The 22,498-nt window shown below is 40.7% G+C and overlaps 1 protein-coding gene across 6 annotated transcripts in view; it reads left to right on the top strand.

The window, feature by feature from the left end:
• Window positions 1-1,563: 1,563 nt before the first annotated feature.
• The window catches only part of SENP5 (SUMO specific peptidase 5), a 64,023-nt gene continuing 43,088 nt past the window's right edge, over window positions 1,564-22,498 (top strand). For 3 of the 6 annotated variants that reach the window (XM_054575129.1, XM_054575125.1, XM_054575130.1), the window contains exons 1-2: window positions 1,564-2,242; window positions 19,167-20,707. In XM_054575129.1, coding sequence (XP_054431104.1) covers window positions 19,198-20,707 — 1,510 coding nt within the window. In that variant the 5' untranslated portion in view covers window positions 1,564-2,242; window positions 19,167-19,197. The remainder of the gene's footprint in view (window positions 2,243-19,166; window positions 20,708-22,498) is intronic. The other 3 variants (XM_054575127.1, XM_054575126.1, XM_054575128.1) reach the window with 3 other exon arrangements.

Raw genomic sequence — 22,498 nt, 5'->3', positions numbered from 1 at the left:
GCTACACAATTTTGGAATATCAGCTTTCCACATGCATTAGTCACTTAAGCCTATCAATTAAGGCTAATCTCTTTAGCTCTTTACTTATAGCTTTAGTTACCTTTAAACCTATCAATTAAGGCCAAACTATTCCACACCTGAATTCTCCTATTATTTCCCCCTGTTAAGTGTGTGTTTTAAGATTTTATTTATTTATTTTTAGAGAGAGGGGAAGGTAGAGAAAAAGAGAGGGAGAGAAACATCAATGTGTAGTTGCCTCTCACACCCCACTAATGGGGACCTGGCCTGCAACTCAGGCCTGTGCCCTGACTGGGAGTCAAACCAGTGACCTTTGGTTTGCAGGCCCACACTCAGACTACGGAACCACACCAGCCAGGGCCCCCTGTTAGTTTCTAATTATTTTATTTCTATAGGGTTATTTACAAACTAAAACAACATTAGATACAAAAGGTCCACCATTTTGGAAGAATGGCAGGCTTCTGCTTCAGAGGTTGTCCCCTCTAGAATATCCAAAGAGTAACCCTGCCACCATCTCCCAGGCCAGCCAGATTCTGGGTTATGCTCAGAGATTCTTCTCCCATGAAAAATCCATCCAAATTATCGTCCTCTGGGAAACGCAGGCAGTTGCAGCACGATCATCCAGGCATCATTGACGAAGAGAGCCCAAGAGCAAATCTCTGCCCTTCTATTTTAAATCTTCTGGCCCATAAGTCCAGGTACTCTGGAGGCGTTCAGCTTCTCAGCCAATCCTGTTTACCACTGCCTCAGGAGACCTCCTCTCCAGTGATCTGATCTATCAGAATATGTCCCAAATTGAATTTATTTTCCACCATATATTGGCTAATGTTAAACTTTCTAGCTGTCACGATGTTGCATTATGATTATTTGTCTTTCCCCACAATTCGGCTGAGGGCTTCGAAGAGAAAGACTACTTCATGTTTACATTTAAAAAATGTTCAATAAATAGTGCTTCGACATATCCGGCTGATGCCACTTTCCTCTCTCAATCAGAAAGAAAATGACAGATTTACTGCACAGACTTAGCACTTTTAGGTCAGTCACTATTTTGTCTCAGGGCCACTACAGAGAATAAATCCAGGCTCTTCCCTCCAGTGATGTGTTCTCAAATTCAGCTGAGAAGAGATGGAGCAGGATAAAGTGGTTCATTACAATACCAATGGGTAAAGTCACCAAGAGAGACCCAGAGAAGGAAAGCCTAGGTCAGAGCATCTAGAGCTGGAGGGAGGTTTTTCGTGTTTAGCTAAAGAGATTAGTGGAAGGATGAGAGTAGCTGCGGTCGGCTACTTTTCAGAGGGCTGAACAGAAGTCTCAAAGACGCTTTATAGAGCCTCTGCAATTCCTAGATCACGGTTTCTAAGAGTCCTCATCGCTTTGGGACGGAGGCGTCAGACCCACCAGGTCAGAACGCTAGCCTAGACCTGCCAAGCGCAGCAAAGGAGCCAGACGTCCCACGAGGCCGGGGAGCGCACGCTGCCGGAAGCGGAGGGGAGGCGAAGCCACGCCCCCAGCGCCGGGCGTCGCTGGCACTCCCGCCTCTCCGCACTGGGCGCAGGCCGACTGAAGCGGAAGAGCACGGAAGGAGGTGACGATGTAAGTGAGCGCCGGCTTCAGCGGGAGCTCCAGAGAAAGCTCGGCGGCCGTGGCTGCTGAGAGCAGGCCGGACACCTCCCGCTGACGGGGTTTTCCCTAGAACTGGCGAAGGCGGGGCCGCTGTCCGAGCTGCCGCAGTATCTGGGCCCACGGCGGGGCAGGTGAGGGCAGCGAGGGACAGAGGTAAGCAGGAGCCCGGCTGTCAGTTCGGCCGAATGTCTTACAGATTCGGCTGCCTGGCCATTCCCGATCCAGTGCGCGCCAGCTCAGCACCCTGGCCTGGAGGCCTCCAGCGCTGCCGTCCTCCCACGTCCTCACCGGAGGCGGCGGATTTCTCCCAGGGCCACTTTTGTACCTTTCTTGGGGCGGGGAGGGAGCTTATCCCTAGGGACTGCTGTCCTCCCCTCTTTCTTTCCAGTTCGAGCTGTACGTCGCAGAAGCAAACTAGCGCCCCCACAGCCGCTCCTCCTGAAGCCGGGGAAAGCGTTGAGAGGAAGAATTGCTGTTAGAGGACCTCCTGCCCCTTCCGTCTTGGAAGTCAAGGATTTTTATTTGTTCAGACAGTTCTGCCTCCATCCTGCCTTTGGGATCCTGCCTTCCTGCACTCCTGGGACCCTGTTTTAGTGAGCGGGTATGGCACAGTTGAACAATGGAGTGGTGGGAAACCTGATTATCTGTTTTATCTCTGGTAGGAAGTATCAACCCCAGTTCCACTCTATGCTCATGCCGTTGAGAGAGGACAGATGTGGAAGAGGCTGTGGGAAGCGTTTTGGACCTAGAGTCAGAAGAGCTGAGTTGAAATCCTAGCTTGCCATTTGGTAGTGGTTTTAATCTTGCACTAGACAGTTCGACATGTAAAGTGGAGTTTTTTTATACCTATGTAAATTAAATTAATAGGGAGAATTCAACGAAATGAAGAGCGTTACATTAATCATGAAGTATTTTGGGAGTCTAATTAAACTCGGTTTAAGAATACCAGAGTCACTAAATGGTAGGTTTCTAATTATGTCTTTTGCCCGGAATAACTAAGTTAGTATGGAGAGGGTTGCTGGAGGACATGGTAGGATCTTGTGTAACCACACAAGTTTCTGCTTTGAGTAGGCCGGCATTAGGAAGAAATAAAATCTCCTAGCCACCCAGATATCTCATGCTAATTGATGAAATATAAGGGATGACCCAAATTATTTTTGATCCGTACTCAAAATAACTTTGCCTATTCGACTCTTTTTAAGAGAAAAGCTGGGAGGGGTTTCACATACACCTTGGCCGACTTTAGAAGGAATTTTTTGTTGCTGAGGACCCCTCACTCTGCCTCCAAAAAATTTCATCTTAATTGAAAATGTGCAGAGGCCTTTGCCAGTGGCTCAGTTTGTTGCAGGTTCAGTTCCCAGTGGGGGCATGTATGGGAGGCAACCAGTTGATGTTTCTCTCCCCCTCCCCTTTCACCGTCTCCCCCCGCCCCCAGCCCCCTTTTCCTTTCTCTCTAAAATCAGTGTAGGTGTCCTTGGGTGAGGATTTAAACAAAGGAAATTTACAGAGAATAAGTACAGGAACTTGAATCCCTTTGAGTGGCTGGGCATTACAGTTCTAGGTGAGCCTGATGAGATGTGTTTCTCAGTATTAGAGAGAGAAGAACATTCACCACTGTGAAATTTAATAGAACCTGGGTTAGAGAAGTGTAGAGGGAGGAGGGATGGGAGACCCAGTCAGTGATTTGAATGAGTAGCCCCTGTTCTTATCATTGCCTGCTCAGACAAATTAAGGATGCTTTCTTTTCCTTGGTTGAATATGATACTGGCTGCTGTGCAGTATGTTAACCAAGTGCTATAATCAGTTCCTTTGACACAATTTGTCAAGTTGGAATTTTTAAGTCATGGATAAGAAAGGGACCTTGAGGGTCATGGATGGAGTGTTTCCAAAATCTGGCCGGGTATCAGAAGCAATTGGGGAATTAAAACCAAACCCCAGATGCCTGTATGCTGCATCAGTGGATCTGAAGAGGGACCTGGGTATTTTAAAAAACTTCTCAGGAGACTCATGGTTTGCAAACACCGATGTAGATCAGTGTTCACATTTTATTTATAAACAGACTCAACGATGAGGTCATACCCAAATAAATTTGTTGCCTTCTTAAATTTTTTCTCTTTTACTTTCCTTAACAAATGACCTTACTTGAATTAATGGTACTGTTTCAGGTTTTGTAGTGCCTTGAGCCCAGAAGTTAAAAATGAGTTATTTAAGCCCTGGCCGGTGTGGCTCAGTTGGTTAGGTGTCCTCCCACAAACCGAAAGGTTGTGGGTTCAGTTCCTGTTCAGGGCACATGCCTGGGTTGCAGATTAGTTGGGATGTGTGCAGGAGGCAACCGATCAGTGTTTCTCACATCGATGTTCCTCTTCCTCTCTTTCTCCCTCTCTTCCCCTCTCTCTAAAATCAATAAAAGGGAAAAAAAAAAACAAGTTAAGTTTGTATGTGTAATTGTTTTTATAGCTTTCTATGTAGTTAGACTCTCTAATGCTCTTTGATGAAAGTAGAATTTACAGTAAAATTTCTTCCTAAATGTTGCTTAGGTTTGTTTGTTGGTAGAATAATATAAAGACTATATCACTTTATAAATCAAGTTTTTAGTAGGCTTTTGTGCCAAGCTTTCATAAACCATAGAAAAATTCTAACTTAAGGAGATTTTGTTTTTGTATTGGCTTATTGTAAACCAGTGTACTATACACAGGCTTTCCCCTCCTCCGTTCTGGTATGCATGACCATTTAACTTTGTTATCCCTCGCCAGTTTGAGAGCTGAGCTCTTTTTCGCCTTATAAATGCTTGATTTAACTAAAGATTTTCAGTATTTGCTTGAAGCTTATCCTTAAATATTTAGTTGCTTTTTATTTTTATTTTTTGGCTAAATTGTACTGTGCCACTGATTTAAAGAATTTGGTAGATGATTAGAAAGTATCAGCTGATGAGGTGGTAACAGTGCCTTGTGTATTTCTCATACTCATTATCGTGAAAACTTCATGCCTTTTTTGAGGGGAGGAAGTTGTTAATGTTTTAAGAATTATTAAGGTAATAGGCCATCAGGCAGAGTTGAATGTCTCTTTCAGGGAAGTGTATTCACCCTCAAGTTATTCTTTGATAGCCTTCTCATTGCTCCAGTAATTCTATGTAAGTAGTAAAGTCAGAAATGAACCCTACATCACAAATCCTCTAAAGGAAGATGCTGAATTATTTTCATTCTAAAAATGACCCAGTTTATAGCATGTTAAGTTCCTGCAACCAGATGACAAAGGGCATTCTAAATTCACTGATTAAAAAAGCCATGTTCCCCTGACTGGTGTGGCTCGGTTGGTTGAGCGTTATCCTGCAAAGCAAAAGTTTGGAGGTTTGATTTCTGGCCCCAGCACATGCCTGGGTTGTGGTTTATCCCCAGTCAGGTCTCTTGTGAGAGGCAACCGATTGATACTTCTCTCCCACTCTTTCTCCGTCGCTCCCCATCTCTCTAAAAATGAGTAAATAAAATCTTAAATTTAAAAAAAAGCCATGTTAACAGATAGGTAGTTTATGAATTCAGACGTGGGGGAAAAACAAGTTGCTGAGTATCTAAAATTTTTATTTTTGTCAGTTTGAAGTATCTTAATCCTGAAGTTTTAAAAATTGTTGGATTTCAAATTCTGATAGAGCAAACATTTTAAGTGGAGGTTTTTCTTTTTTTTAAAGATTTTATTTATTTATTTTTAGACAAGAGGGAGAAAGAGAAGGTAGAAACATGAATGTGTGGTTGCCTCTCATGTGCCCCCTCACCAGGGACCTGGCCTGCAACCCAGGTATATGCCCTGACTGGGAATTGAACCAGCGACCTTTGGTTCTCAGGCCAGCACTCAGTCCAGTCCACTGAGCCACACCAGCCAGGGCTAAGTAGAGATATTTAAAAAGAAATGATAAATAATGAACCCAGGGTCACAATTTTAATCTAAACTGCTATCACAGATTTAACATGGAAACAAAGGCAGAGGCTGTCTTGTAAAAATTTGAAGACCCAGTGAAAAGTCCACTTGTCACTGGTCCTTGAGGCAGTCTTCTGTCTGTAAGGACTTGAGACCAAAATTGGATACTTAATCCACTTTATATCTGATGGCTGAATGTGAAGAAAGTATCATCAGTAGGTACCATAAATGTATAAGTCTCCAATTCTCTCTTTTTGGGATTTTTAAAAATTTATTGATTTGAGAGAAGGGAAAACCAATTTGTTGTTCCACTTATCTATGCATTCATTGGTTGTTTCTTTTATGTACCCTGACTGGGGACTGAACCCACAAACTTGGGGTATCAGGGCAGTGCTTAACCAACTGAGCTACCAGTCCAGGGCCTCTGAAGTTGCTTTGTCTAATCCTTTTCTGGTCTATTCCTTATACTGTGGTTGTGGTATTTATTTGTAATACATTTAGTTTCATTTGTTACTGCTTGTAGTTCATTTTAGATTCCTCCTGATTCCTCCTGCATTCTGGTTGATTTTAATTATTTTAAAGTATCTGAAGCATTAACATGGTTCTAAAAGTAAGCACTCTAACAAAAGGGTGTATTCAAAGAAGTACCACTTCCCTCTCATTCCTTCCACCATTTTTGTAGTCCTCACTTTTTCCACCCCATGACATTTGGTAACTATTCTTACTAGTTTCTGGCTTATCCAGCCTATGTTTTGATTTTTATTTCAGTTTGTCTTTGGGAGGGAGCACAAAAGAGCAGTCCATGTATATTTTCTTATTTTTTCTTTTAGGAAAGGTGGTTATATAGTAGAGAATTTAACCTTGTCCAAAAAGAAAGCCTTTTTTCCTTGCCCGCTGTTGTGCCTGATTACAGAGTATTTTCTTCAGGGCCTCGGGTCACTAATAGTCTAACAGTATGATTTAGGGTGGGGTTGACCATGTCAGAAAGACCAGTGTGATTTAGAGTGATGGACTTTAGTATCTGTGGATCTCCAGTGGGCTGAAAACTGAGCTCAGTCATATGGGCAATCAGGTATGCCTGTAAACCCCAATAAGAACTCTGGACATCAAGGCTCTGGTGAGTTTGCCTGGCTGGCAATACTCTCTGTGTATATTGTCACACACTGATGCTGGGAGAGTAAAGCTGTCCTTGCTCCAAGTGGGGAAGAGAACCAGAAGCTCTGTATTTATTCTGTAGTCTACCCTATATGCTTTTTCACTTGGCTGATTTTAATCCATATTCTTAAGCTGTTATTCTTTCACTGTGTTATTTTTTACTTCTTTAAAATTTTATTTTACAATTATAGTTGACATACAATATTACATTATTTTTAGGTGCGCAGCATAGTGATTAGACATACAACTTACAAAGTGATCACCCTGATAAATCTAGTAGCCATCTGATACCATACATAGTTATTATAATATTATTGGCTATATTCCCTGTGCTGTACTAAACAATCCTATGGTAGTTCTGTAACTACCAATTTATACTTCTTTATTTTTTTTTAAAGATTTTATTTATTTATTTTTAGAGGGCTAAGGGAGGCAAAGAAGCATTGATGTGTGGTTGCCTCTCACATGCCCCCCGCTGAGTACCTGGCCTGGGACCCAGGCGCGCCCCCTGACTGGGAATCAAACTGGCGACCCTTTGTCTGCGCCTGGCACTCAGTCCACTGAGCCACACAAGCCAGGGCCAATTTGTACTTCCTAATCCTCTTCCCTTTTTCACTCATTCCCCCAATATCCCTCCCATCTGGCAACCATCAAAATGTTCTCTGTATGTATGAATTGTTTCTGTTTTGTTTGTTCATTTTACTTTTTAGATTCCACACAGAAGTGAAATCATATGGCATTTGTTTTTCTCTGACTTCACTTAGTATGATACACTCCAGAGCTATCCGTGTTGTTGCAGGTGACAAGATTTCATTCTTTTTTATGGCTGAGTCATATTTCATTGTATATATGCACTACCACTTCTTTAACCACTCACCTATTGATGGACACTTAGGTTGCTTCCATCTTGGCTATTGTAAGTAATGCTTCAGTGAACATGTGGATGCATATGTCTTTTTGAATTAGTATTTGGGTTTCTTTGGATACATACCAGCAGTGGAATTGCAGGGACTTTGTTATAACCTTTGTTTTAAAATCTGTTTTTTTCTGGTGTAAGTATATACCTTTTTTTTTTTTTTTTCATTTCCATTTTACTCGGGGCTCAGAGTGAGTCCATCAGTGAGTAAGCCTGTGTGCAGGCCCTTTAAGGGGATCGCCTGGGACTCTAGAAGCCCTCTGTCTCACTCAGCCACAACTTCCACTGGTTTTCACTGCCAGAAGTTGTGGGGACTTCTCTTTCTGGCCCTGAAATCCAGGGCTGGGGAACCTAGTGTGGGTTTCAGGCCCCTTGCTCCTCAGGGAGGGGACCCCTGCAGTGAAGAGATCCCTCTTGATTGATTGATTTTAGAGTGAGAAGAAGAGAGAGAGAGAAAAAAAACATTGATTCGTTGTTCTACTTATTCATGCATTCATTGGTTAACTTCCCTATGTGCCCTGACCAGGGATTGAACCCATGACCCTAGCACATTGGGATGGCACTCCAACCAACCAAGCTACCCAGCCAGGGTACTCCTGACTTTTTTTTTTTTAATTTATTTTTATTTCAATATGTTATGATTTTTAAAAAAGACTATTAGAGGGGGTGGGGGAGAGGGAGAGAAACGTCAATGTGTGAGCTTCTTGCACGCCCCCAGCCGGGGACCTGGTCCACAATCCAGGCATGTGTCCTGACTGGGAATTGAACCGACAACCGCTTAGTTTGCAGGCTGGTGCTCAGCCCACTAAGCCACACCAGCCAGGGTATCCCTCCTGATTTTTAATTGCTCTATGTAGGTGTGGGACCTGCCTGTTCTGGGTCTCTGTCCTTCCTACCAGTCCCTATGTGGCTGCTTCTGTTTATCCTTAGTAATAGGACTGCTGTTCAGCTGCACTTCAGGAAGTTCTCAGTGATTGTTCTGTAATTGTAATTTCGATGTGGTCATGGGAGTAGTTGAGCACAGAATTTACCTACTGCCTTTTTTTAAATTTTATTTTTTAAAAAATTACAGTTTGCATTCAATATTATTTTGTAATTCAGGTGTACAGCATAGTGGTTGGACAATCACATACTTTACAAAGTGGTTCCCTACAATATTTTAAGCATCTACTTGGCACCATACATAGGTGTTACGGGGTTGGCCAAAAAATTCATCTGATTTTTTCTGTAAGACGCTTTAGTAGCACTTAGTTGTCTTTAACTTCATTTAAAACAATTTTGTTAGATTGTATTGTCATATCAGTGTTCATTTAAAAAAAAAACAACTTGTACAAATTGGTGAATTTTAGTGTAGCCATTTTAATATTGAAGATGGAAGAAAATAAGCAACATGTTTGGCATATTATGCTTTATTACTTCAAGAAAGGTAAAAAGACAACTGAAGCACAAAAAAAGATTTGTGCAGTGTATAGAGAAGGTGCTGTGACTGAACGTGTCAAAAATGGTTCATGAAATATCATGCTGGAGATTTTGGGCTGGACGATGCTTCACAGGTAGATGAGTTGAAGTTGATAGTCTTGATCAAATCAAGACATTAATTGAGAACAGTCAGTGTTATACCACGGGAGATAGCCGACGTACTCAGAATATCCAAATCAATAAAGTTCAGTGAAAATGAAAACTGTCTTTTATTTTATGGAAAAAACTAAATGGACTTTTTGGCCAACTCAGTATTTTGGAAATTAATGTCTTATCAGATTTATCATTGGCAAATATGTTCTCCTGTACAGCAGGTTCCCTTTTCATTTTGTTGGTGATTACTTTTGCTGTGCAGAAGCTTTTTAGTTTGATACAGTCTCATTTGTTTCTTTTGTTTCCCTTGCCCTAGGAGATGTATCATCAAAATATTGCTATAATAAATGTCTGAGACTTTACTGCATATGTTTACTTCTAGGATTTTTACGGTTTTGAGACTTACTTTCAAGTATTTTATCCATTTTGAGTTTTTTTCTTGCATATGGTAAAGTTGGTGGTCTAGTTTCATTTTTTTGCATGTCTGCCCAGTTTTCCCAGCACTATTTATTGAAAAGACTGTCTTCACTCCATTGTATGCTCTTGCCTCCTTTGTTAAATATTAATTGGCCACGAAGGCATAGGTTCTTTGTTTGGTTCTGTTGATTTATATTCCTGTTCTTTTATGCCAGTACCAGGCTGTTTTGATTACAATGGCCTTGTATATAGTTTGATATCAAGTAGTGTGATGCCTCCAATTTTGTTCATCTTTCTCAAGATTGCTGAGGCTACTTGGGGTCTTTTTTGGTTCTGTATAAACTTCGGAAAATTGGTGTTAGATCTGTGAAATCTGCCATGGTATTTTAATAGCAATTGTGTTGAATCTATAGATTGCTTTGGGTAGTATGGACATTTTAATGATGTTAATTCTTCCAGTCCCTGAACATGGTATGTACTTCCACTTATCTGTATCTTCAGTTTCTTCAATGTTCTGTAGTTTCCTGAGTACAGACCTTTTACCTCCTTGGTTAAAATTTTTTCCAGGTACCTTATTTTTTTTGTTGTTACAATAATGCATTGTTTTCTTAGTTTCTCTTTCTGATAGTTTATTGTGGGTGTATAAAAATGCCACTGATTTCTGTATATTAATTTTGTATTCTGCTGCTTTGCTGAATTCATATATTAGGTCTATTAGTTCTCTGTGGACTTTTTAGGGTTTTCAATGTACAGTATCTTGTCATCTGCAAATAATGACAGTTTTACTTCCTCCTTCCAATGTGAATGCCTTTTATTTCTTTTTCTTGTCTGGTTGCTGTGGCTAGGACTTTCAGTACCATGTAGAATAAGAGTGGTGAAAACAGACATCCCTTATCTTGTTCTCTCTTGTAGTTTTTGACTGTTGAGTATGATGCTGGCTGTGGATTTTTCATATATGGCCTTTACTATGTTGAGGTATGATCTCTCTAGTCCCACTTTGCTGAGAGTTTTTATCATAAATGCGTGCTGGGATTTATCAAATGTTTTTTCTGCATCTATTGATATGATCATGTGATTTAAAAAAATTATTTATTTTTAGGGACTGGAAGTGAGGGAGAAAGGGAGGGAGAGAAACATCGTTTTGTGGTTGCCTCCCAAGCGCCCCCTGCTGGGCACTTGGCCCGCAACCCAGGCATGTGCCCTGACTGGGAATTGAACCAGCAACCCCTTGGTTCACAGGTTGGCACTCAGTCCATTAAGCGGCATCAGCCAGAGCTGATCACGTGATTTTTATGTTTCATTTTGTTTATGTGATCTGTTGCATTTCTTGATTTGCAAATACTGTACCAAGCTTGCATCCCCAGAACAAATACCACTTGTTCATGGTGTATGGTCTTTTTAATATATTGCTGGATCCCATTTGCTAATATTTTGTTGAGGATTTTAGCATCTATGTTCATCAGGGATATTGGCTTATAATTTTCTTTCTTTGTAGTGTCTTGACCTGGTTTTGGAACTAAGATAATGCTGGCTTTATAAAATGAGTTTGGAAGTCTTCCCTCCTCTTGGATTTTTTCAAGTAGTTTGAGAAGGGTAAGTGTTAGTTCTCTGAATTATTGGTAAAATTTGCATGTGAAACCATCTGGTTTAGGACTTTTGTTTGCTGGGAGGTTTTTTGTTTGTTTTAATTACTGCTTCAGTTTCATTTGTAATTGGTCTATTCAGGTTTTCTAATTCTTTCCTAATTCAGTTTTGGAAGGTTGTTAGTTTCTAGGAATTTATCCATTTTGCCCAGGTTGTTCAATTGGTTTGCATATTTTCATTCCATTTTCTTTCAGTCCTTTTTTTTTCTGTGATGCCACTGTCCTCTTTCATTTTTGATTTTTAATTTATTTTGGTGCTCTCTGTTTTTGTCTTGATGAGTCTGATTAAACGTTTGTCTATCCTTTCAAAGAACCGGCTCTTGATATCATCGATCTTTTGTTCTGTGTGTGTGGGTGTTTTTTTGTTTGTTTGTTTGTTTTTTAATCTGTATGTTTATTTCCTCTCTGATTTTTATTATTTCCTTCCTTCTTACTTTGGGCTTTGTTTGTTGTTCTTTTTCTAGTTCTTTTAGGTTTAGGGTTAGATTGTTTACTTGAGTTGGTTTTTTTTTTTTTTTTTTTTTTTTGCTTCCTGAGGTAGGCCCGTAATGCTGTGAACTTTCCTTTCAGGACTGCTTTCTCTGTGTCCCATAGATTTTGGGTTGTCATGTGTTCATTTTCATTTGTTTCAGGTAATTTTTTATTTCTTCCTTTATCTCATTGTTAACCCATTCATTGTTTAATAACATGCTGTTTAGCCTCCATATGTTTGAATGTTTTCCAGTTTTTTAAAAAATGGTAGTAGGTGTCTAGTCTCATGCTATTGTGATCTGAGAAGATGCTTGATATGATTTCAGTCTTCCTGAATTTGTTAAGACTTATTCTGTGTTCTGACATGTGGTTACCTTTGGAAATATTCCTTGTGCCCTTGAGAAGAATGTATATTCTGCTGGTTTGGGATGAAATGTTCTGTAAATATCAATTGAATCCATCCGGTCTAGTGAGTGATTTAAGGTTGCTGTTGCCTTGTTGATTTTTTTGTCTAGAATATCTGTGCATTGTTGACAGTGGAGTGTTAAAATCCCCTGTTACAACTGTATTGCTGTTGATGTCTCCCTTAAAGTCCACCAAAATTTTCTTTATGTATTTAGTTGCTCCTATATTGGATACATATATTTTATAAGGGTTATATCCCCTTGTTGGATCAATCCCTTTAGTATTATGTAGTGACTTTCTTTGTCTCTTCTTATGGCCTTTGTTTTTAAGTACATTTTGTCAGATATAACTATTGCTACCCCAGCTTTTTTTTTCCTGCTTCCATTTGCATGGAATATTTTTTTTCACCTCTTTACTTTCAGGCTATGTATTTTGTTCTGAGGTGGCTGTCTTGTTGACAGCATATATGGGCCATGTTTTCTTATCCATTCAGCTAACTTTTGTCTTTTAATTGCAGCATTTAATCCATTTACCTTTAAGGTTACTGGTAAGTATTTATTGCCCTTTTTTTTTTTTTTTTTTTTTTTTTTTTTTTTAGTATCTATGTTCCTCTCTCTCTTTTCTTCTGAAAGCAGCCCCTTTAACATTTTTTGCAGTACTGGTTTGGTGGTGATTAACTCCTTTAGTTTTTTTTTTTGTTTTGTTTTGCTTTTTGTTTTTGTCTGGGAAGCTCTTTATTTCACCTTCAATTTTAAATGATAGCCTTGTTGGATAGAGTAGTATTGGTTGTAGGTTCTTGCTTTTCATCACTGAATACTTCATGCCAATCCCGTCTGACCCAAAATGTTTCTGTTGAGAAATCAGTGGACAGCCTTATGGGCGATCTGTTGTAGGTAACTAACTGTCTCTCTTGCTGCCTTTAAGATTCTCTCTTTGTCTTTAGCCTTTGCCATTTTAATTATGATGTGTCTTCGTGTAGGTCTCTTTGGGTTTACTTTGATTGGGACTCTGTACTTCCTGACCTTGTATGACTTTTTCCTTCACCAGGTTATGGTAGTTTATTATTTCATCAACAGTTTCTCTAATTCTTGCTTACCCTCCTCTCCTCCTGGTACACCTGTGATGTGGATGTTGTTGCACTTCCTGTCATCCCAGAGGTCCCTTACACTTCTCTCATTTTTTTAAAATTCTTTTTTCCTTTAGGTACTCTGCTTGGGTACTTACCGTTATTTTTTCCTCTAAATCACTGATCCAGTCCTCTGCTTCATCTAACCTTCTGTTGGTTTCTTCTAGTGTATTCTTCATTTTTGACTGGTTCTTTTTTATGGTCTGTATGTCCTTTTTATTGCTTACTATCTTTTCATTTAAATTCTTCCTGAGATCATTCTTTTTTTTCCCTAAGGCCCTTGAGCATCCTTATAACCATTTATTTTAAACTCTGCATCTAGTATTTTTGGTTGCTTCCATTTCATCTAATTCTTTTTCTGGGAATTTCTCTTGTTCTTTTATTTCGGACATATTTCTTTGTCTCACTATTTTTTCCCGTGTATTAGGTAGATCTGCTATGACTTCCAAATTTGTTATGATGGTTTTATGGTAAAGGTGTCTTGTTGGGTTCTGTGGCACAATCTTCCACATCACCTGAGCTCTGTTTCTCATGGGTTATGTTCATCCCTTGTTGTAGTTGAGTCTCAAATTCTGTTGTCCCTTTCAAGGATGGAGTTAATTGACCCTCAGGCTAGTTGACTGTAAGGGTAAACCTTGACCACTGTGTATGAGACTTTGCAGGGGCTACCCTCTGAAGTGGAGTTGTTCCCAGCAGGGTCTGATACCTGCTGATATTCCCCTTAGGGCATGCTGCTTGAGTGGCTAGTTGGGTCAAGCTGTGGTGTGGTATGAAGCCCTCCACTCGTTTTGATTCTGAGTCCATTTGGGTTAGATTCAATTACGAGTCACTATCAGACATGGTGTATAACTGGCCTTGGGCTACCTATCTGGAGCTACCACACTGTTGACTGTGTCTGTGTTTACTGGAGGGGCCGATCTGTGTAAAAGAGTCAGTGTCTTCCAGCTAGAGAGGGGCAGAACTGTAAAAGGAATGAGGCTCCCTGAGGCCCATCTCCACCTGATGTTTCCTGATATCCCAGAGCTTCCAAAGAAAGACCATACAATGAGTCCAGGTTAGCTGCAATCCACAGCCTTTTCCACATGTTGAGAACTCGCTAGGGTGGAGGAACCAGGGTCAGGAGACCAGGGCTAGTGTGTCTCCTATTTGGTGATCACGCAGTCAGGTACTCATTGTGGGGAATGTGACTCCTGCTTCAAAGCCAAATTACCGATCTCTGCCTGAGTCTCCAACTCTAGTTCCCTCTGAAGGGGTTCACTGCAGGTTCAGGTTGGTTACAGCCACCTCTCCCCTCTGCTGGAGTGGTGTCAGTTGCTCCGGGCTCAGGGGGATAGATCGTAAGTGTCTCCTGTTGGGTTTGATGCTAGCCCAGCCAGCAGGAGCGGGCTAAACAGTTCATCTTAGTTCCAGATAGTGGCCTCCGAGGGTCTCACACTTTGAATGTCCCAGCTCTGGGCCACTCTCCCTTCCCCACTGTGCAACTACAGCCAGTGCGTCAGGGTGTTGGGGGCTTGGCAGGGCTAATCCAAACAGCGCCCTGTTAGAGGTGGTGCCCGCAAGCCTGTAGGAGGGGGGTGGGCACTTCTTTTCCTTCCCCAGGTAGCTTGGGTTAAACTGGCAGGGGAGACTGGATTTTCCTCCCCACAGTGTAGTCACACAGCTCATCACTCTCTCACCTGGTTCCCAGACCAAAGCTTTCCTTGGAGACACTGTCTGAAAATCCGAGCCCTGCATGGCTCTCCAGTTCTCCCACCCCACTGCAGCCAAACTCCTCAGGACTGGGCCGAAAGTCCCTGTGTGGCTGCACTCAGCAAGATGGGGCGGCCAAGTGATAAAACAGGTGGTAGAGACTGGCCCCCTTTCCAAAGCCACGCAGTTCAGTTACCATCTGGGTCTCTGACAAAAACCTCCCCACGACAAAGAAGCCTCTTGAGGTCACTGCTGTGTGCAGCCTACAAACCCTTCCGTGGTATCCAAGGGCTCCAAAGTGGCCTTGCCAGCACCTGAAGTCTGGACGGTGCATTCCCCAGGCGAGTGCTGTAACCATACCAGTGCTCTTCCCTGTGAGGCTGTGGTCAGGGCCTCCTAGGCAAACCAAATCCCCACTGACCTTCACCACCAGATGCTACTCAGGCTCCTCTTCCCATCTCTGTTGCTCTGATTTGGGAATGCATGGGGTTGAGACCCTGTGCTCCTGGGGAGAGGTAATTTTGCAGCCACAGTATCCCTCTGGCATCTCAGCCTCTGCTGCACCTTAGTACAGAGCTACCCCTTTCCATATCTCTGCCCCTCTTACCAGTCTCTCTGTGGCTGCTTCTGTAAGACTGCAGTTATTATATTACAGTTCAGCTAGTGTTCAGTTAGTTATTCAGGTCAATTGCTCTGTAATTTAGCTGTAAATCATGTTTGGGGCCAAGAGCAGGTGGGAGTTGCTTCCACCCACTCTGCAGCCACCTTGGAATTCTCCAACGTCTTTTCTTTAAAAAAAAAAAAATTATTTATTTATTTATATTTTAGAGGGGAAGGGAAAGAGAAAGAGATGGAGAGAAACATTCATGTGGGAGAGAAACATCCATTGGTTGCCTCTCTCATGTGCCCCAACTGGGTACCAAACCCACAACCTAGACATGTGCCCTGACCAGGAATCAAACCTTTATGGGACAACACCCAACCAACTGCGCCACACCAGTCAGGCCTCGAACATCTTTTCTTATGATTAAGGATTATTTAAAAATCTTTATTTGTAAATTGTCTAATGTCTTTTCTTCCATTTTTCCATTAGGCTTTTTGTTCTTTATTCCTCAATCTAAGAGTTCATTATATTAGGGATATGTGCTCTTTACTGTCTATTGAGTTTTTCATTTCTGCTATTATTTTTCATTTCCAAGGCTCCTTTATTGCTTATGATTATTCTTTTAAAAAAAAAGGTTCTACCCCAATAAAAATGACAAGTTTCTGTGCCTATTAAAAAAATAAATAACATTCTATTCTTCTTTTCCTACTGGATTTTCTTTTACTTCTTTTAGGATTCTATTAGGTTTTTTCTTTCCCTCTTGTCACTTTTTTATTGTGGTAAGATATACATAACAAAATTTACTGTTTTAATCATTTTTAGGTGTACAGCTCAGCGGCATTACATACATTCACATTGTTGTGCAACCATCACCACCATTTATCTTCAGAGCCTTTTTCATCTTCTTAAACTGAACTCTATACCCATTAAACAATAACTCACTTTCCCTCCCCTCCGTAGTTTTTTAAAGTTAAATTCTCTAGGTAAATTTTTGCTTTTATCGGTTTGGTCTACTTTTGATTCCTAGAAGTCTGGTGATTCTTGGTTATTCTGCCATTTTAAGAAGTTACTACCACTAAGAAGTTGCTTGGACATTCTGAGCATGTGATGGGACTTACCAACTTTGGGATGCACTATGAGCCATGCTGGGCCATTTTGTTGGGGGAGATATCTGTATAAATGTATTTTCTTGTGGACTAACTAGATTCTCTAGAGAAGAGTCTTCCAATCTTCTGCTCGAGTGGATAAAACAGACTACCCAGGGTTCTAGGAGATGAGTGAGAAAGTGTTGGGGCGGGTCTTGAATTCAACGTATGGTTCCACCTTTAAATGATGCCTGGCATCCCCATCTTCATAGCCTCTATTTTACCCTTTCTGAAGGAAGGGTAAAGTAATCTTGGGTTGGGGTGGGGCATTTACCTGCTGTGTGGAGTAGGGGAGGGGTTTGGGGTCTTACTGCTTTTTTAAAAAATCTTTATTGTATTTTTTTCCATTACCACCTAGTCCCCTTAGACCCCCTTCCCCCAGCAATCATTGCTTCTTAAACTTTGTACAACACTGCAGGGGTGTGCAGCCTTTTGGTGTCTCTGGGCCACACTGGAAGAAGAGTTGTCTTGGACCACACATTAAATACACAAACACTAATGAAAACTGATGAGCAAAAAAAGAAAAAGGTTTTAAGTAAATTTATGATTTTGTGTTGGGCTGCATTCTCAGCCATCCTGGGCCACGTCCTGGTTTATACCCTTGGGGGTGTAAACCTTTCTGGGAACTGAGTAGTAAAAGAGGTTAGGAAGGGAATTCACTATGTAAACTTATTTAATATTTTCCTGTTGTACCCTACACCCGTAGTGATGCATGGTTTGCTTAACTGTCCTGGGTCATCCTCCTCAGAAAGTGAAACTTCAGTTACTTGCTAGGGTAAGGGAAGGGACCGTAGGGTCTCTTTTTTATTCAGACTGTGAATCAATCCTTCCTTTTTCCACTCTCATACTCTGGCCTTCATAGGTATCACTACTAATTCTTAAGCCTTTCCAAGGTCCTGTGACTTGTTTATAGCTTCTCCTACTGCTGTCTTAGTTTCTGCTCTTTTGGCCTAAGTCTGTTAATTCTCATCATCTACTTCTTTCAAACTTTTATTTTCTTTGTCATTGAGTGTTTTTACCTTTTTCAAAACTACATTTTGTCATCTTAATGGGATTTAGAGAGGCAACTGAGGTAAATGTTCCCCATGTTCCTGCCTGTTCCCCAGAAAAACGAATGCACAGAGAAGTACTACAACTTTTCTTAGTAAGTTATTAGCAAGCTGAAATTAGAATATTGGTTCTCTGATTCATAATCTAGTATTTCTTCTACTTCATATGCTGTGGCTGGTGCCTTTCTAGCTAGAGAGCCTTCAGTAATATTAGATCTTACTAAATCATAAGGGAATCATGTTTGGTTTTGACTGTCATTTGTGTCTACCATTTCCCCTAGGTGTGTTCCTGAGGTTCACACACACACACGCACCCCCCCCCCACCACGTGTGCGCTTCATTGGTTTTTTGAAATTATATTTACTTGGGAGCATAACTGGGGGAGAGCACCGGATAGAGTACTGTCCCTGCATAGTCACTCATTGATTGACAAAGAAGAGGCTGATATCACTCTTGAAGTACTGATACTGCATGCATTTATTGAATATCTGTCTGTGGATGACTATATAGAGCAAAAGTAGCTGCCCTTTTTTTAAAAAAAGATTTTATTTTTTAGAGAGAGGAGAAGGGAGGGAGAAAGAGAGGGAGAGAAACATCTATTTGAGAGAGAAACATCAATCAGTCGCTTCTCGTATGTGCCCCCACTGGAGACTAAACCCGCAACCCAGGCGTGTGCCCTGACCAGGAATTGAACCAGTGACCTTTTGCTTTGTGGGATGATGTCCAACACACTGAACCACGTGCTCCATGGAACAAATTTTTTTGATACGGAATTCGTCTTTTTATTTTTTTAAGTTATTTTTTAGATTTTATTTATTTATTTTTGGGAGAAAAGAGAGGGAGAGAAACATAGATCGGTTGCCTCTCGCATACCCCCGACTGGGGACCTGGTCCACAACCCATGCGTGTGCCTTGATGGGTCATTGAATCAGTGACTTTTCAGTTTTCGGGCTGGTGCTCAATCCACTGAGCCACACCATCCAGGGCTGGAATCAGTCTTAAGTGATATCTGGTCCTCTCTCCCCTCCCATTCTTCATTTTACAAATGAGAACACAGAATTTGGGTGACTCGCGTGAAGTCCCTTAACTGATGAGAAGCAGGGCTGACACTTAGAAATTCTGTTCTGACTCCCTGCCCTTGTCTGTTCCATCGGAAACTGAATGTATATTGAGAAATTATTCTTGGAACTTATTTTATCATAGGCAAGTGTAGCAAGCAGGGTCATGTCAGAGTAGTCATGTCTTCCCTCCTCAACTCCCATTGTGGGGAATACCCTGAATATCGGTTTTATTGTGTCTGCTAGTCTTAAGTTGAACTTCCTGTGTTTTCTTTTTAAATTTTCCAACTTATATTTCTGTGAATATAAGTCTTTATGACCTCATTTTTAGGGTGGAAATGTAACTTTTCTTTCTCTTCTTTATAGCAACATCCATATTTCATTATGCATCAGAAAAATGAAAAAACAGAGGAAAATTCTATGGAGGAAAGGAATCCACTTAGCCTTTTCTGAGAAATGGAATACTGGGTTTGGAGGCTTTAAGAAGTTCTTCTTTCACCAGCACTTCTGTGTTCTGAAAGCAAAGTTGGGAAGGCTAATTACTTGGAGCAGGCAGTTGAGGCATTTCCGGTGCAGAAAGAAGGCCCTACAAATCCAGAAAACGTGGATCCAGGATGATCCTTTTTTTCCTAAGACAAAATCGAATGTGGCTGCTGAAAATGTTAATGCTTTTTCCTCTAAAGTGAAAAGAAAAGGCACTAAACACTTCGTCTCCTCCTCAAGGACCCTCCTGAAACTCCAAGCAGAGAAGTTGGTGTCTTCAACAAAGAACTCTGACCATGAATACCATGGAGAGAAAAGTCTCCTGAAGGCAGTTGCTGACTTGCCGGCAAATAATGTTCTAGGTCAGGCCCTGAGTCACAGACCTAGGACAGAGCTGCAAGCTTCTGACTTTCCCATGACGTTCAGTGGGGGGAGCCAAAGTTCAGTTGAGAGTGGCACAGTTGTGGTCACTTTGAGCAAGCATAAGAGAAAGCGCTTTTGTTATGGCTACTACCAAGGGCTGGAGCACCACAGGAATGGGGGACCCCTGACTCCAAAAAAGTTCCAACTTAACCAACAAAGAAGAATAAAAGTATCTCCTCTTATGATGTATGAGAAATTATCCATGATTAGATTTCGGTACAGGATTCTCAGATCCCAGCACTTCCGAACAAAAAGCAAAGTTTGCAAGCTAAAAAAAGCCCAGCAAAGCTGGGTGCAAGTCACTGGGGACCATCAGGAGACCCTTAGGGAGAACGGAGAGGGTGGCAGTTGCAGCCTGTTCCCTTCCCCAGAACTTAAAGACCCTTCTTGTCAGCATCAACCGTGCTTCCCAGATATGGACAGCAGTGCGGTGGTGAAGGGAAAGAACTCTCATATGCCTGATGGCTGCACTAAAGGAAGCCCTTTCTTGGGCAAGGATCTTAGTTTAGATGAAGCATTTCCTGACCAACAGAATGGCAGTGCCACATACACCTGGGACCAGTCACCCTGTTCCTCTCCTAAGTGGGAGTTTCCAGAGCTAATTCATGACATCCCCCTACCAGACCATCATTCTAGTAATGTGTTTATCTCAGAACCCGAAAGAGAAGCTATGACTCTGGATCAGGAAAATCGGACAAGTACTGTCAAAGATGACAGGGTAAAATTGTCAGTGTCTGGGGAAGATCAGTCTGAAAGTGGTGTAGGTGGGCCTGTGTCCGAAGAGACTGTTCGGAAAGAGAGCTCATGCCAAATGGATGAAGATGGATCTCTCAAACAGAACATTCTTAGTTCTAAGTTGCTGGACCACCCTTATTGTAAAAGTCCACTGGAGGCTCCTTTGACATGCAGTGAACTCAAACTAGAAAATCAAGTGGGAGGTGGAAAGACCAGTCAAAATGCATCTCCAGTGGATGATGAACAGCTGTCAATCTGCCTTTCTGGTATGTGTACTTCCTTTATTCTCCCCCAGTCTCCTTTCTAAGAGTCTTTTTTCTCTTCCACACATGGATTTCCCTTTAAGCAATTAGAAATTTTTCCTGAAATCTTTTATATTACTGTATTATATAGATGTCCCATAGTTTTTTTAGTACTTGATTGATGGACACTTGTGTTACTTCCAGTTTTTGTCTATAAACAGCGGTGCACTGACAGTATTTATACTTAGGCAGTTTTTTCTGTAAGTTTAATTCCTACTAGTAGAATTAATGGCAGAAGAATAATCACACTTACAATTTTAAGAGAATTGTTAAATTATCCTCCAGAAAGTTGAACCAGTTTATATTTGTTAAACTTTGCCAGTCTTACAAATCATGAATTGTTTGTTTTGTTTTTAAAGATTTTATTTACTTATTTTTAGATAGAGGGGAAGGGAGGGAGAAAGAGAGGGAGAGAAACATCAATGTGTGGTTGCCTCTTGTGTGTCCCCTACTGAGGACCGGGCCCATAACCCAGGTATGTACCCTGGCTGGGAATTAGTAGATGGCAACCCTTTGGTTTGCAGGCTGGCACTCAATCCACCAGCCAGGGCAAGAGAGTTTTTTGTTTAAATTTGAGTTTTGAAGTTTAAAGTTTGAACATTTTTTTTCTATGTTGGCCATTGTTTTTGTTTTTCCTTGGCCTATTTTTCTGTTGGGTTATTTATATTTTATCTGTTTATCTATTTATTTTGTATTTATTATCTATCTATTTAAAATGCTCATACGTAGCAGGCAGTGTGCTAATTCTAAGAATGTGGCATCAAGCAGGATACACCGATTCCTACCTTCAAAGACCTTAGCATTATTTTTGTTTTAAAGATGTTACATTTCAATTTTAATTATAAATCTTACAAGTTTTTCTCTCCAAAAAAGTAAAAGCCTTAGTAACTAACTTTGTGTATGATATTTTTGCTTAACAGAAATTTTCAGTTCTTACATTGTAAAATTTATCTGTCTTTACTTTATGGCTTCAAGATATGTCATGTTTTAAAAGTCCAGTTGTCAAAATCCACCCCATAAAGTAAGTTTGGCATAAACATGTTTGGAAGGCAGTATGGTAGTATCAACCTTAGACTCCTTCCCCTTCCTAAAATTTATCCAAGATATAAGAGTACAAATATATTTGTACAGGGACATTACTTAAGACAATCAAACAAATGTTTCTATGCAAGTATAAATTATGGCACATCCCAGTGATAACATACTGTGAAGCTCTTATGGAATAAATTTGATCTATATTTTGATACTGAAAACTGTCTATATAAAGTAAAAAGACCAAGCTGTAAAACAGAATTATGTCATTTTGTTAATGATGCATGTACATATATGTAAGATGAGTTATATGTATATATGTGTCCACATATATTTGTTTAGGACATACCTGGACAGATACATTAAATTGTTATAAAAGTTTTTTCCTGGGAAGTTAGGAGATTTACTTAATGGTTTAAACAATTTTGAGAACTTTGTCTGCCTAGTCATTACGTGTGTTTAAAAACCGCCCCCCCCCAACAAAAAGAAAACACAAAGTAGAGTCCTAGCAGATCTTTTAAAAACCTTTTTCTGTTTATACTGTCCTAGAAGAAATTTCCCTATTATGAGGTTAGCAGACCTATGATACATAAACCTCAAATAGTTAGAATTTACCCACAAATACCATTTAACTTATACATTTAGATATAGCACTTGAAAAACAATTGATAAGTTGAATATGGCATATAGTAAAACTGTAGCATTATGTGAGAAAGTAGGAAT

The sequence above is a fragment of the Pteronotus mesoamericanus genome, unplaced genomic scaffold (assembly GCF_021234165.1).
Source record: "Pteronotus mesoamericanus isolate MK-2021 breed Mesoamerican mustached bat unplaced genomic scaffold, CSHL_Meso_final contig_27, whole genome shotgun sequence".
Taxonomy (NCBI): Eukaryota; Metazoa; Chordata; class Mammalia; order Chiroptera; family Mormoopidae; genus Pteronotus; species Pteronotus mesoamericanus.
This window is presented reverse-complemented; position numbering and strand designations above follow the sequence as displayed.